This window comes from Mirounga leonina, unplaced genomic scaffold, assembly GCF_011800145.1.
Source record: "Mirounga leonina isolate KUSES-001 unplaced genomic scaffold, KU_Mleo_1.0 Mir_180, whole genome shotgun sequence".
Lineage (NCBI taxonomy): Eukaryota > Metazoa > Chordata > Mammalia > Carnivora > Phocidae > Mirounga > Mirounga leonina.
The window spans coordinates 26260029-26274543 of NW_023270469.1; the positions used below are offsets into that span (position 1 = coordinate 26260029).

The following is a 14515-nucleotide window of genomic DNA, read 5'->3' on the forward strand; positions in this document are numbered from 1 at the left end:
CGGGCTCCCTGCTCAGCAGGGAGTCTGCTTCTCCCTCTGACCCTCCTCCCTCTCATGCTCTCTGTCTCTCATTCTCTCTCTCGCAAATAAATAAAATCTTAAAAAAAAAAAAAGTTAAAAAAAAAAGAAGCTGGAAGAGGCAAAGCAGGATCCCTGAAAATTTTAATAACAATCAAGGGATAAATTGTTCACCGGCCTAAAGTATATAGAGTTCCCAGAAGTCATCCAAAAATAAGTTTCATATAAAAAAATTTGATTTTCTGCTCTAATAAGATCCATATATTCCCGCCCCCTCCCCCAACCACCACCACCATGTCTGGAAATTCTGCTTAGATTGTTCACAGGGTTGCTGTGAGAATTAAATGATTTAGTAAAGGCTAAAGCTCTTGGTATAGTGCCTGATACCTAATAAATGCTCAGATGATCTTAGCCATTTGTAGCTGTTTTGATGATGTTAACAGCAAACTCCTTTTCCGTCAGCCACAATACCCAGCACAGGCCTGGGCACACAGTATGATATTGAGGTAGATGCTCAGGAGTGGTTCGTCTCCAACATTTGGGATTTCTTCCACACGCGAAATAGCAGAGCTTATTTTATGTCTTTTTAAAAATGGTCTAAGTATTAATTGATTTAAAACAGCTGTTGATTCAACTCAACCAACTCAATTTATTTTGTTTAATTTTATTAATTTCTGCTTTTATCTTAATGTTCAGCCTTTTTTGTTTGCTCGTGCATTCCTGGTAATACATTTTCCCGAGAGCACTGGTTTGCATCCCACAAGATAACGCGATATATTCACAGTGACACTGTTGATAATTAAAGCAAGGATGCATATAAGGCGCTTAGCATAGTGAGTGCACAATAATGGACGGCTGCTTTAACCTTATCCCGCTCTTGGCCAACATCTATTTGACGTTCTCGGGACACCAGGTAAGCAGTTGCTTAGCCAAGCCACCTTACGCGCCTTTCTCCACTTTTCTTTTGCCCTTGTAACTCCTCCCAGTCCCTTAAGGGGCGGGGCCAGGTCTCCACGCCCCTGACCCCACCCCCACCACGTTTCCTTGACACCGTTCTCGTGTCTCACACATTCTATAATCCTCTGTCTCCTTCCGCCTTCTAAAAGCAACTCTGGGGGACTACGACGGAAAAAATAGTCCCTTGACTACAGAGTTCTTTCCACAAGGAGGCGGAACTGGGGCGGGGCTTAAGGGCGGAAGGGACCGGAAGTCCGTGATCCTTGTGGCAGGATTGGGCTCCGCGCGCTCAAGGGGCGGGTCAAGCAGGCGGAGGGATCCATGTTACGCGGCGCATGGCCCGCCGCCTCCACTTAAGGCGGGGAGAGCCCCTCGGGCGGCAGTTGCTGTGGTTTCCGAATTGAGGTTGCTTCTTTCTTGTGGGAGCTGAAACTCGAGGACATAGCGTCTCGCGTCCGAGTTTAGCCGCGAGTGAATACAGATCAGGCGGTCAGGAGCGCAGCTTCTCATCTTCGGACCAGGGCCGGCCCCTGCTTTCCCTTCGCCACTTGGTGCCCGTATCTAGGTCGGCTCCGGCGCGGCTGGCCAGGCCGCGGGCGAGATGTTCAAAAACACATTCCAGAGCGGCTTCCTCTCCATCCTCTACAGCATTGGCAGCAAACCCCTGCAGATCTGGGACAAAAAGGTTAGGAGCTGGGGGGCGGTGGCTGGGCGGGGTGCTGGGGCCGCGCCCCCTCCTCGTCTGGGGGCTGGGGACGGGGTGGCGGGTAGTTGTGTCGAGTTGGAGCTCCGGGGTGGCCAGGCGGGCGCTGCTGTGACCTGTCCCCAGGCTGGCGTGACAGAGGCGCGAGGTGGGGACGTCGTGTCAGCAGCGGGGGGCGGGGGGTGCGTGTGGGGTGGGCGTAGCTGGGGTTTAAGTGTCCTGTGGCCGTGGTGTGGTTGGGACAGTGGTCCCTCGCCGCCGTCTTGACTTGGTCAGTCAGTTCCTCAGAGCCTCGGTTTCCCCATTTATACAGTGGGATCGATAGTGCCCATCTCCTGCCGTGAAATGCATAAACTTACTTGAGATTGCTTTGGGAACACGCCGATGAAAGAAGCTGCTGTTCACTGATTTCACAAACATTTACTGATAGCCTGTTTTGTGCCAGGCACTGTGCTGGGCACAAGACACAGAGCCTTTGTTCCAGGCTACCTTATAGGGGCACAGCCAGAAGGCAGTTATGTTTGGATTTCATTCATTTGCTCCTTTCCTTCCAGTGATCTCAGACAGGGCGGAATTCGGGGGCCTTTGGCACCTGCTCCACATTCATTGCTTCTTGGGGTCTGTGCTGTGCCTTCCGTGCTTGATGTCTACATCAGAAAAATGGCAAAATTGTGATAAAGTTTTGTTTGGAGTAATAAGCTCAGAGCCGGGTACCAGCCTCATTATTTTTTTTGAGGTATCCACTGGATAACATTTTCACTGACCCCGGGAGATGATGACCCTCTCCTTCATCTCCTGTCTTTTTGGAGATATTGAATAGGGGATGTGCGTGTCTAGCATGGTCTAGTTGTCTCATGCATATTCCCAGTCAGCTATCCCCCCCCCCTTTTTTTTTTTAAAGATTTTTTTATTTATTTATTCATGAGAGAGAGAGAGGCAGAGGGAGAGGCAGAGGGAGAAGCAGGCTCCCAAGGAGCAGGGAGCCCGACGTGGGACTCGATCCCAGGACCCTGAGATCATGACCTGAGCCGAAGGCAGACGCTTAACCATCTGAGCCACCCAGGCGCCCCCCTTTTTTTTTTTTTTAAGGATAAGTTAAGACAGGCACTCTACTGTGGAAGACAGGTGATTCCTTAGGGGACAACTGAAAGAAGTGGTATGTTGAATGGTGTTTTTATAGAGATGGATGTGGAGTAATCTAAATAAGCAGTTTATTGGTAATGAAGCCAAGAATCTTGGATTTCATCTCAAAACAAGTCTTCCTATATCCACAGATAAGCGTTTTGGGCCACCCAGAGATTGGGTGAGAACACCGATAGCCTTCTGCCTGTCGTCACTAGGGAATTCTGCATTTCCAAAGCAGTTTTGAGGGTGGTGTGTTCTTAATGTCATTTTTATGAGATAGTTGAAAGATCTGAATATAGTGAGTTGTTTGGACCTTATGCTTATGTGAAAAATCTGGCCAATTTTCTTTCCTCTTTCACAGTGCTTCTATCCACAAATTCAGGGTAATACACAGGAAAGCAGTTCCTTAATTTTTTCCCTACATTACTGAGGTTTTCAGTTCCTTGGTTTTGTTCACATTGGAATAAAAGCTGTAAACTGAAATCGCATCTCTGCAAAGAGAACCTGGAGTGAATGTACCTGAGAACTTTGTAAGGATGATGGCTTCCCAGCTGTGGCTTAACTTAGTTATGGGCTGTCAGGAGGCATGGAGAGAGTGACCTGTGTGCCGTTGAATATGAAATTGTAACAAAAGTGTCAATATGAGGCAATCGAACTAGAGAATGGGACTTGATCTAGGAGAGGTTTACAGAGCAGGTCGGAGAACTTCCAGAACTTCCAGCGGTAGAGAGGCCTCAGCATTTCTAGTAGGTGAAACTTACCAGAGTTGTCCATTTTAACCCTTCTGGGGCTTGATCTTTTGTAGTGTGTTTTATTTTTCAAATGCAGCTCTTTGACTAGTCAACATGTTTACACACGGAATATAAAAGCAAAGTAACCATGGTGCACTGTGTCCCGTAACAACGCCAGTAGAGGTCGGATGGTACCCTCATAAACACGTGTGAAAACATTAGAACAACTGGCAGGGTTACATGGAGTAAATTAAACAGACATTTTGGCAAAGAAAACATTTAGAATAACACTCATTTTAATCAAAGTTCTTGTAATAGTAAAAGTTAATTACGTTTTCTACTTTTCGTATTTAGACTGAAAAGTGTTTAGGGGTGAATTTTTTCCGCTGGGGCAAGAAAAGGGAAGGGAGGAAAACGGCAAGTTTGAGGTCAGATCCATAGGCTTTGTTGTATGTGTGCCTTTTCTTGACTATATTACGAAGTCCTCAGGAAGTGTTGGGAATCCAACCCAGTTGGGGAAACACTGGGAATTGATATACTTATCAAAGATTTATTGAGCAACAGTTAAGTCACAGGTGCTGTGTAGATTTGGGGAGATACAAAGAGAAGAAGACATGTTCCCTGCTCTCAGGGAGTAAGGAAAAGTTTTAGTAAAGGCAAAGTTTGATGGAGGGAGGGATGGACAAATGACCCTGACCTTTGCCAGTAGGTATATATGGCTATTTTTGCTGTTTTGATTTCACAAACTTTACTATTCTCCTTCTCGAGTTTATGAAGACAGGATTTCTATAGTTTGTTTTCTGTGAAAAATTAGGTTTGGCTTCTGTTCAGGCTCTGTCTCCTTATGAACGTGAGGAGTGAATGCCATATTCTTGATACCAGTGAATGACAAACTCCATTTTCACAGGTGTGGTTACTAACATTTGTAACACCTGCGTTTATCCATCACTCTTTGAAGGTCATACACTGCCCCCATCCCATCCTTCAAATCTCAAGCATTATTTCACTGGGAGCTTAAGTTAGGTCTCCTGTGTGCGCCTATGGCCCTCTACATCACACTGTCTGGCAGGTGCCAGCTTATTGTGTATTTCCCACTAGACTGCAAGTTCCTTAAGGGGAAAAAAGTGTTTTACCTTAAAACCCCAGGGCTACAGTTGGGACAGTGTGGATTTGTGTCCTGGTTCTGCCCTCTGTCCTCTGCCGTGTAACCTTGGGCAAGTACTTACCTACTCAGTTTTCTCATTTTGTGATGATGCCACCTCCTCCCATGGTTTTGGAGATTAAATGAAGATGTATATAAAATGCTTGGCAACAGAGTTACGGCGTACAGTATTAAATAGGGTAGGAAACTGAGGAATTTGCTCAAGAGTAAATAAGTCTATACCTGATGCCTAGGAATAGGAAGTGCAGTAAAGTCAGACTTCGGAAATTAGAATAATTTTGTCATTTACCAGGGCTTTCCCAGTCCAGAAACCTTAACATGGCTCTCAGGCCACACAGCACGTGGTCTGGTGCCCGCTTCACTGGTTCTCCAGGCTCACCTCCCCCAGGTTCCCCCCTCAGCAGTGACCTCCCGCTCAAGTGAAAGAGGTCATGTTCTCGAACCTTCAGGCTTCTATACCTGACGGTCCCTCTGCTGGGACTCACCCTGCCACCTCTTCGTTAGTCTCTAGGTCACAGCGCAAAGGCACTTCCTCAGTTTACGTTAGTTTATATCCACTTGCCCCTCCAGGTTAAGTTCATTTATATCCCCTTATAGAATCTCTGCTTCCTTTTCATCATACTCCTCATACTTGAAATTAGCTTCTGAAAATCTCTATGCCTGGCTACACTGTAAACTTCCTGATAAAGACCTCTGCGATTTTTTTAAAAGACTTTGTTTATTTATTTATTTGACAGAGAGAAATAGCAAGAACAGGAACACAAACGGGGAGTGGGAGAGGGAGAAGCAGGCTTCCTGCTGAGCAGGGAGCCTGAGGCAGGGCTCGATCCCAGGACCCTGGGATCATGACCTGAGCCGAAGGCAGATGCTTAACCACTGAGCCACCCAGGCGTCCCAAATAAACTTTTTTTAAAAATTGCAGAGGCTTTGGGGTGCCTGGGTGGCTCAGTGGTTAGGCGTCTGCCTTTGGCTCAGGTCATGATCCCAGGGTCCTGGGATCGAGCCCCGCATCGGGCTCCCTGCTCAGCCAGGAGCCTGCTTCTTTCTCTCTCTCACTCCCCCTGCTTGTGTTCCCTCTCTCGCTGTGTCTCTCTCTGTCAAATAAATAAAAAATCTTTAAAAAAAAAAGTATAAAAACATCTTTAAAAAAAAAAGTTTATTTGAGAGCACAAGAGAGGGAGGGTGGGTGGTGGGGGGAGGGACAGAGAGAGAGGGAGAGAAAGTCTCAAGCAGACTCCCCACTGAGCCAGAGGCCAAAGTGGGACTTGATTCCATGACCCTAAGATCATGACCTGAGCCAAAACCAAGAGTCAGACCTTAACCAACTGTGCCACCCAGGAGCCCCAAGGCAGCTAATTTTTCAAACCAACACGTTAGGAGAAATTAGGGGTTTCTTGATGTTCCCTTAACTTCTGGGACCAGCAGATAATACATTTACTAAAGGACTTTTATGTTTAATGTAGACATTACTTCTGGTTTGTAAAGAAAATACCAGATGGTTCTCTTCCCATCTATGCTGTATAAAGCATAGTTTTCATATTTCATCATATAAGTCTACTATACTAAAAGTCTACTAGATGAGAATGTTAATTCCTACCAGCCTCTCTGCCTTTCTCGCCTCTCACCTTGTCTTTCAGCTGCTGCTGATCTTCGCCTGTTCCAAAGCTAAATATTAGAACCAGACTTTTTGTGGTTGTTGCTGGATAGTATTAGATTCCCATTCCCCGTTCCTGATTTTATTTATTTTCCCTGTTCCCAATTTTAAAAATGAATTGTCTCCAGAAAAGTCGTTTCCACACCCTAGTTTTTAATTAGCAAACCTTATTGGTACGTTGTTAAACTGCTGTGGTTTCCAGTAGCAGAGTCGAGGGCATTTGGATGGGAAGGTAGTACAACTGTTGGGTTTTTTTTTTCCCAGACGTTCCCTGGATCAGTCTGATGATGTTTATTATTCTGAGTAACAGCTTTTACTATAATTGGGCGAAGGCATGGGTTTTAGTTATACTTGCCCTTGCAAGGCATTGCTAGGAAGACTGGTTAGCAATGCACTTAATTGACTCGTTGGAGCCTGCAAAGCCCTAGCCTTGAGACCGAGCTATGCCCAGCTCTCCCCACAGAGGTCTCCCTCTGCCTGTTTTCAGACTTAGATCCCAGCCCCTAGCTGCGGGCAGAAACTTTCCTGCTGAAATGGACAGCTCTAATGGCTTAATGTAAATTGGAACATGTGTCATTAAGACTAGGATGCCAGATGGCTGAGGGCTCAGCTGTCTGCCAGGGTAAGTGGGTGGAGCCAGAGAAATGAAAGGTGGGGGTAGGGGATGCATACAACTCATGTGTTATTTTTAAAACACTTGAAGAAATACGGAGCATTGGCCAGCTTCCTCCCTATCCCAGGAGTACTTTTTTCCCCTCAGCTTGACCCTCCTCCCTGGAGCTTACATTGAAAAAAAAAAAAAAAAAATCAGTGTTCTTTATTAGTTGCCCCAGCAACCATGGAAAGCCTGGGAGAGTGATTGCAAGAAGGGCTTGAAGGTTCCCTTCCTGGTGTCTGCAGAGGCTGAGAACCGTTCTCATTTGTAATAGCTAGCAGCCTGGGTTCTGCAGCTCATAGCTTGGGGATGGCAGTTGGGTGGGGGCGGGAGGGAGCAGGTAGGTGGGGATAGTGAGTTCATGAAAAAAAAATATAAGATTGGCTTTGTTTATTTTTTTGTAGGAATTAAACACTTGTAACCCACACCTTGATAGTGGGAATGTGTCATGAAATAAAAAAGAATTGAAAAGTCAAAAACAATTGGCACTTTCTCATTTAGAGAGGGAAGTAAAATAAAACCCACTTCTACCATAAGTAATAAATGCTGACCAGTTCATTTTTTCTTCATTTTAAAGCCAGGCCTGCTTAACAACCTCTGAACTAGAAGGAGCTAAGGAAAGGAAGTCCATGCTTTCTGAGGCCATGTATCTTGTTATATGTGTTTGTCAGAAGCTGGACTGAGGAGGGGGTGGCTTCCTGGAAGACCTTTACAATTTAAGGCGGTGACAGCCAGATTGCCAGGGCAGTTGGGAGGCCTTGCCCCCAATTGTCCATCCCCCCTTTCCCTTTGATCCTAGTTTTAGAGCCTAGAGAGGTTTTGGGAGATTTCCTTTAAGTGCTCATATCTCTGGTTGATTGCGCCCCCACCCCACCCCGCTTTTCCAATGAGTTTGTAGCCCTGTGAACTTAATAAAGGAGAAAAATCATACTTCACTAACAAATCAACTTAATTTGATTTCAAAGCTCTGGCAGCTGGTGATATGAGAATACTTAAAACTCCAGACAGACTGGTGGGCATTCCTTTGAAAAAGCTGCCTTTTTTCCTGAGTTCTCTTGTTTTATGGACTACGTTAATTAATTTTGTAAGAATTAAGTCTGAGTGTGGTGGTTGATGTGTTGTTGAGAGAAATTTCTCTTTAAGAAGTTATTGAAAGTCTAGCTAAAAATGAGCTTGCCTCTGGGGCAGAAGCAGAGGAGAATATACCAAGTCTGTTTTGGCTTCCAGTCTGTTGGCTTCTGCGTGCAGTGTAAGGCATTGTTTTCTTCTGTAAAGACTTGAATAATTGCATTTGCTGGAGTGAAGTCATCTGCTATAAACTTTGAGATGGGCAGAAGCAAGTTTCCTAACATTTCCTCCCTATGAAATCTGGCTGGGCTTTCTGAAGCTGAGAGAGAATTCTCACTGTGCTGGGAGAGACATAAGATTTGAGGCCATGCTTTCAAGCAGTGTTGGGTAAATTGCAACAAGTTGCCTTTTAGCTGTCCTTGAGCCCTTAATCTTTTCAAGTTAACCATCTGTTTGATAGTTGCATTATGTACCTTTTATTTTAATTTTATTTTTTTTAAAGATTTTATTTATTTGACGGAGGGAGACAGCGAGAGAGGGAACACAAGCAGGGGGAGTGGGAGAGGGAGAAGCAGGCTTCCTGCTGAGCAGGGAGCCCGAGGCGGGGCTCGATCCCAGGACCCTGGGATCATGACCTGAGCTGAAGGCAGATGCTTAACGACTGAGCCACCCAGGTGCCAGCATTATGTATCTTTTAAAGAAAGAATGAAGTTTTATTAGTTATAACTATAATTATATTAGCATAATTAGCAGTATGTCATAAAATTAGTGTTTGCATCTTGCTGGAATACTGGCGGCTCTTAGCAATGTGACTGCATCATGTTACTTGGAAATGGAAATAATTTCTCGTTTGATTCCTCCTTCACCAACAAGTCTGATTTTCCCCAGCAGCTGTGGGCTAGCAAACAGAGGAGGAATATTGCCACTTCGGTCCAGAGTGTTTATATGGGGGATGAGGTGGGCAGTGTTGGCATGTGCTACACAGACCCAAGGCTTTGTGCTCTTAATCTCCCTGGGAAAGCGGCCCAGAATTCGAAGCAGGAGGGCATTGGGTGTCACCAGCTTTGTTTGAGAAGCACTTCAATGTGACATTTGTGTCTTAAGAACCTAAGAAATGCTGCATTGGCAGAGATCTGGGGCCCATCCACCATGCATTCTGTCTCTGATAATGGGCACCAAAGGCTGATTTGTGGGAAAGCATTCTTCACACTGGCAGCCTCCTTGGCTTTGTGATAAACCCCAGGCTCTCTGGCTTCCTATAATAGTCCATGGTGGATATGTTATCCAGGAATTTTTTAAAAATCCTCCTTGAATCTATTCATCCTTGCCAACTCTCAGGGTGACAAATTCCAGAAGTCAGCAAATATTTGAATGCTTAGTTTATGCCTAGCATAGTACCAAGCATTGTGGAAGATACAAACGATGCTTAATACTTGATCCCTACCTTTGAGCTTAAAATACTTTTTTGAGGAGACAGGACTCAGTTGCATCTTGCAGAAAAAGATGGGCAGTGATATTACATATCCCATGGGAACACCAAGCACACCACAAGTGGATCAAATTCATAGTAACAGAGGTCACAGAGACTGAGGTCTAAACACAAAATGCCATATTAATAATCCGTTTTGAAAAATATAACTGTCTGTCAGACTTGGCACTGTGCTCTCTCTTTATATGCAAGCCTAGTGGAAGGCCAAAGGATTGAGTCATTGACTATGACAGGCCGATACAGCCATTTTCACTATACCTGGAAAAAGACTGCATGCTTTTGGTGCATACTATTCTAAAGCTGCTTGATCTTTTTCATGTGTGAATACATTCAGCCCTAATAGGCTAGCCCCGTGTCAAAAATGCCTGTGCCTATCTCTGCTCTATCCATATTAGGTGCTTCAGAGTTTAGAGCTTGAAGGTAATTCTGCTTTCCTGAATTATTTTGAGAAGGGAAATCCGTATTGAGTATTGATCCCTCCCCATATTGTACCTCCTACATAGGCAGCAGACGATACAAAACAATGTGGGATGAAGTGCTAAATTATGTCCTCTAGGCTACATGAGCCGGACAAACAAATCAGAAAGAAGAGAGGTCGGTGTGGGATGAAATGCTAAAGAAGGGCTTCTGTGTATGGCAAAGATGAGACTTGAATTCTTACTTTAGAAAGTTGAAATTTAAGAGACTCTTAACAATGGAGAACAAACTGAGGGTTCCTAGAGGGGAGGTGGGTGGGGGAGGAGCTAGATGGGTGATGGGCATTAAGGAGAGCACTTGTTATGATGAGCGCTGGGTGTTGTATCCCACCAATTCAGTGATTCACTGAATCCTCCTGAAACTAGTATTACACTGTGTTAACTAACTAGAATTTAATTTAAAAAAAAAAAGAAAACTTGAAAAAACGGAAATTTAGGGAACAGAAGGTAGGGAAGCAGGAAGTAGGAGCATAGTGTGAGAAGCATTGTGGAAGATAGAAATGATGCTTCATACTTGGGGCGTTATGCTTTCATGTTTTGGTTGCCCACCTCCTCCTCAGTGGCATCCAGCGTTCAGCCTTTCTGGCCGGAGTGCATGAGGCAGTGCGGGCCATGGAAAGCCTGGTCCTTAACCCTGACTCTCAGGATCCTCATTTGCATTACCCTGGGGCAGAAGCAGAGGAGAAAAATACCACCTACATCTGTAAAATACCACCTACCTTGAAGATTTTTGTTGTTGCTAGGATTAGTCAGAGAATATATAAGAACGTCCCTGGTGCACAGTGCGTACAACGTTATCCTGACGTACAGATTGCCAGGTCACCTGCAATTCCTGTACTGGTTGATGGGACCCCGTAGAGAGGTAACATCGTGGCTTACTTCCATACAAGCTCAGTCTCCCGTGTCGCAGAGATCTTTGCGTTATGCCCCAGTGGCTACTGTGGTCTTCTTTAAATGGTCCATTTGGCCTTCACAATCTTAAAAAGTTATTAAAAGTTATTTATAACTTAAAAGTTATTGCCAAATATTTCAGTACTGATCAGTTTCATTTTCTTCATTGTAGGTGCGGAATGGCCACATCAAAAGAATCACTGATAACGACATCCAGTCCCTGGTGCTAGAGATTGAAGGAACAAATGTCAGGTAGGCAGCCTGCCTGTTCACCCGGAGACCCCCGCACCGGCGAGGCAGTACGTCGTGGAGGCTAATAGCAGGGACTGCGGGGCCGACCACCTACTGGGGATCCAGCTCTGCTGCTCACACCTTGCCCCGGGCAAGTTGCTTGATCCCCCAGGCCTTAGTTTCCTCATCTGTAAAATAGGGATAACAGGACACCTTCCTTACGGGGTTATTGTGAAGATTAAGTGAATTGTGTATAAACACACTTAGCGCCTGCTCAGCCCATAGTAAGTGCTGTGTGTTAGTTATGTTATTATACGTAACCAAGGCTCGTGGACATGCATGGGGCGGGGGGGGGCCGGCACTAATCATCCAGTGGGTGGCCTGGGCCACAGTGTGGTTTTCTGGGCCACAGTGGTCTTAGTTGGGGTTTTCTATCACTTGATGGCTCTCTTAGACCAGAGGGGAGTCTTCTCTCACTGCAGGAAATTGCTCAGCTCACCAGCCTGGCTTTGTTTTTCAGGTATTTTGTTTTTCAGGTATTTTCTTGTTGATATATAGTTCTGTGTGAAGCTTGTGTTTCAGAGTCCACCATTGTTTGTTTGTTTGTTTGTTTTTTAAAGCATCCGGATTGAGGGATTATTAGATGATGTATCTGGATCTTTTAGATCTACTCTCCAATTTACCTCTTGGACCGAGTGTTTTCACGGTGTATACCACAGAGGAAAAGGCAACTGGTGTGTTTACTAGTGTCCCCTCTCTCTGCAGCACCACATATATCACGTGTCCTGCAGACCCAAAGAAGACGTTGGGGATTAAACTTCCCTTCCTCGTCATGATTATCAAAAATCTGAAGAAATACTTTACCTTTGAAGTACAGGTTAGTAGATGCACATGAATGTGTATACTCTTAGCTCTCCCAGAGGGATAGCCTGTCAACTTGCAGGAGAAAAGTAGCTCTAGGAAAGTATCCTTATTCTTTTGTGTGTCTTCTTTTCTGCCTCTGCTAGACACTTGATACGGCCATTATTATGACAACATAAATTTGGTATTAGTAATCAGACTTTCATGCCAAGTCTTTTTTTTTTTTTAATGTTTTATTTATTCATGAGAGTCAGAGAGAGAGAGGCAGAGGGAGAAGCAGGCTCCCCGCTGAGCAGGGAGCCCGATGCGGTACTCGATCCCAGGACCCTGGGACCATGACCTGAGCCGAAGGCAGACGCCTAACCATCTGAGCCACCCAGGAGCCCCTCATGCCAAGTCTTTAAAGCAGCAGCAAGCACCTAGGAAATCTGAATGATAGCTATCAGATTTCAAAGCTTAAAGGTTAGAGTAGTGTCCGTTCCATACTGGTTATTGTTGGTCTCTGTTCTAATATTTGTGATTTTTCAAATGGGAGAACGTTTATGAAATCTTTCTATGGTCTGTGGGCCCTCGGCTGTGTCATGTGCCCTAAGAAGCTGGTGTTGTCTCAGCAACGGACAAGATAAACTTGCTACTTCCGGGCCATCTGCATCTAGTGTGACCTGTATCTGGTCTGTTTATTCTCCCTTGGGCCTCAGCCTTGGGAAACCGGGCTGTGGGAGCTCAGGCCCTTGCCTCACCAAGGTTGTTTGCTTCTTCCAAGGTAGAGTTAATGTGGCTCTTTTTCTGTGTTTCATAGGTACTAGATGACAAGAATGTGCGTCGGCGGTTTCGGGCGAGTAACTACCAGAGCACCACCCGAGTCAAACCCTTCATCTGTACCATGCCCATGAGGCTGGATGATGGCTGGAACCAGATTCAGTTCAATCTGTCAGACTTCACTAGGCGGGCATATGGCACAAATTATATCGAGACCCTAAGAGTGCAGGTACTGGCTGGCTCCTTTTCTGATGGAGCCCCAAACGGGAGAGGGAAGTCTGCTCTGCCTGTTACTGGCTTGTGGCCCTTGTGACAGAACAGTGTGGCTTTCTGGCTGAGTGCCCAAGTCACTGTCTAGAGGTCTCAGAGAGGTCCAGGACACATCAGGTGTGTGCTCAGATACAGTGGGAGAACATAGCAAGCAAAATATCCCTGTTGCCAGAACCCACCCCTAAGCCATGCTGAGGAGATGCCAAAGAGATGAAGCTTTGACAGCATCATGGGAGGGGCTTCATGAGAAGCAGGACAAGAGGAAGGCCAATCATATTTTGTTTCTTTTTTTTTTTTTTAAAGATTTTTTTATTTATTTGCGAGAGAGAGAATGAGAGACAGAGAGCATGAGAGGGAGGAGGGTCAGAGAGAGAAGCAGGCTCCCCGCCGAGCAGGGACCCCGATGCGGGACTCGATCCCGGGACTCCAGGATCATGACCTGAGCCTAAGGCAGTCGCTTAACCAACTGAGCCACCCAGGCGCCCCATATTTTGTTTCTTAAAAGAAGTCTTGCACCCACAGATCCATGCAAACTGTCGCATCCGACGGGTTTACTTCTCAGACAGACTCTACTCAGAAGATGAACTGCCAGCAGAGTTCAAACTGTATCTCCCAGTTCAGAACAAAGCAAAGGTAAGCCGCCTTCCTCAGAGGAGTCCAGATGGTGAGTTGGGGCAGCCGGAAAGTGCACTCTGCTGAGGCCAGCTGCAGAGCATCTCCATGTTGACCTAGGGGCCGGAGTACCTTTCATCCTAAGGTCTTCCTAAGGTCTTCTTCCACCATCAGCACTGAATCAGGATTAGTCCTGTGAAATGTTCTGTTACTGCTGTCTCCACCTCCACAAGGTGGTCCTGCCCCTCCCTGCCTCCTGCTCACAGGCCTTCCTTGGAGAATGTCTTCCATCCTCTTCCATCCTCTTTAGCAGCCCCAAATTACTAGCAGCCCATTGGTCTCCTCTGACAAAATGGCGGCCGCCTACGTGCCTGACTGCTGCTGACATTTCACATTTCCGTACAGCCCAGCGTCCCCTCCAGTGTCACCAGAGGTGGGAGGGGGGCGGTTAGTGGCACTGACCATCTATTTTCTGATAACTTAAACTGATACCTCTTCTGTTTGTTTCTTTTTCTCCAGCAATAACTGGAATGCAACTCAAGGGATAGCCGCCGGACATGGCTCTTAGTTTAAAAAGGAAACTATCTGGAGGACAACGCAAAAAACAAGTATTTCTATTAGTTTACTGTGCTGTGGTTCTTTTATCTATTACTCGGTGTCCCCTGTTGTGGACACCAGTGACCATGCCATAATGCCATAATTGCATTGTAAGTGCAGTGGGAATAAGCTGTCCTTTGGAACATGAATGCTGGAATTTATCCTGCTGCCTGCCTCAGTGTGTGGGGAGATACACTTAACCACGAACTTAACAGATTTAAAGATGTCCCATATGGCAACCTCAGACCAATATTTC

The 14515-nt window shown here is 45.7% G+C and overlaps 1 protein-coding gene across 1 annotated transcript; it reads left to right on the forward strand.

The window, feature by feature from the left end:
- The first annotated feature begins 1259 nt into the window (after positions 1 to 1259).
- On the forward strand, positions 1260 to 14266 carry CFAP20 (cilia and flagella associated protein 20). The gene is made up of 6 exons (XM_035025100.1): positions 1260 to 1660; positions 11102 to 11181; positions 11926 to 12037; positions 12821 to 13009; positions 13573 to 13683; positions 14182 to 14266. Exons 1-6 carry the CDS (start codon positions 1577 to 1579, stop codon positions 14185 to 14187), a joined length of 582 nt encoding a protein of 193 aa, XP_034880991.1. The 5' UTR covers positions 1260 to 1576; the 3' UTR covers positions 14188 to 14266.
- The last annotated feature ends 249 nt before the right edge of the window (positions 14267 to 14515 follow it).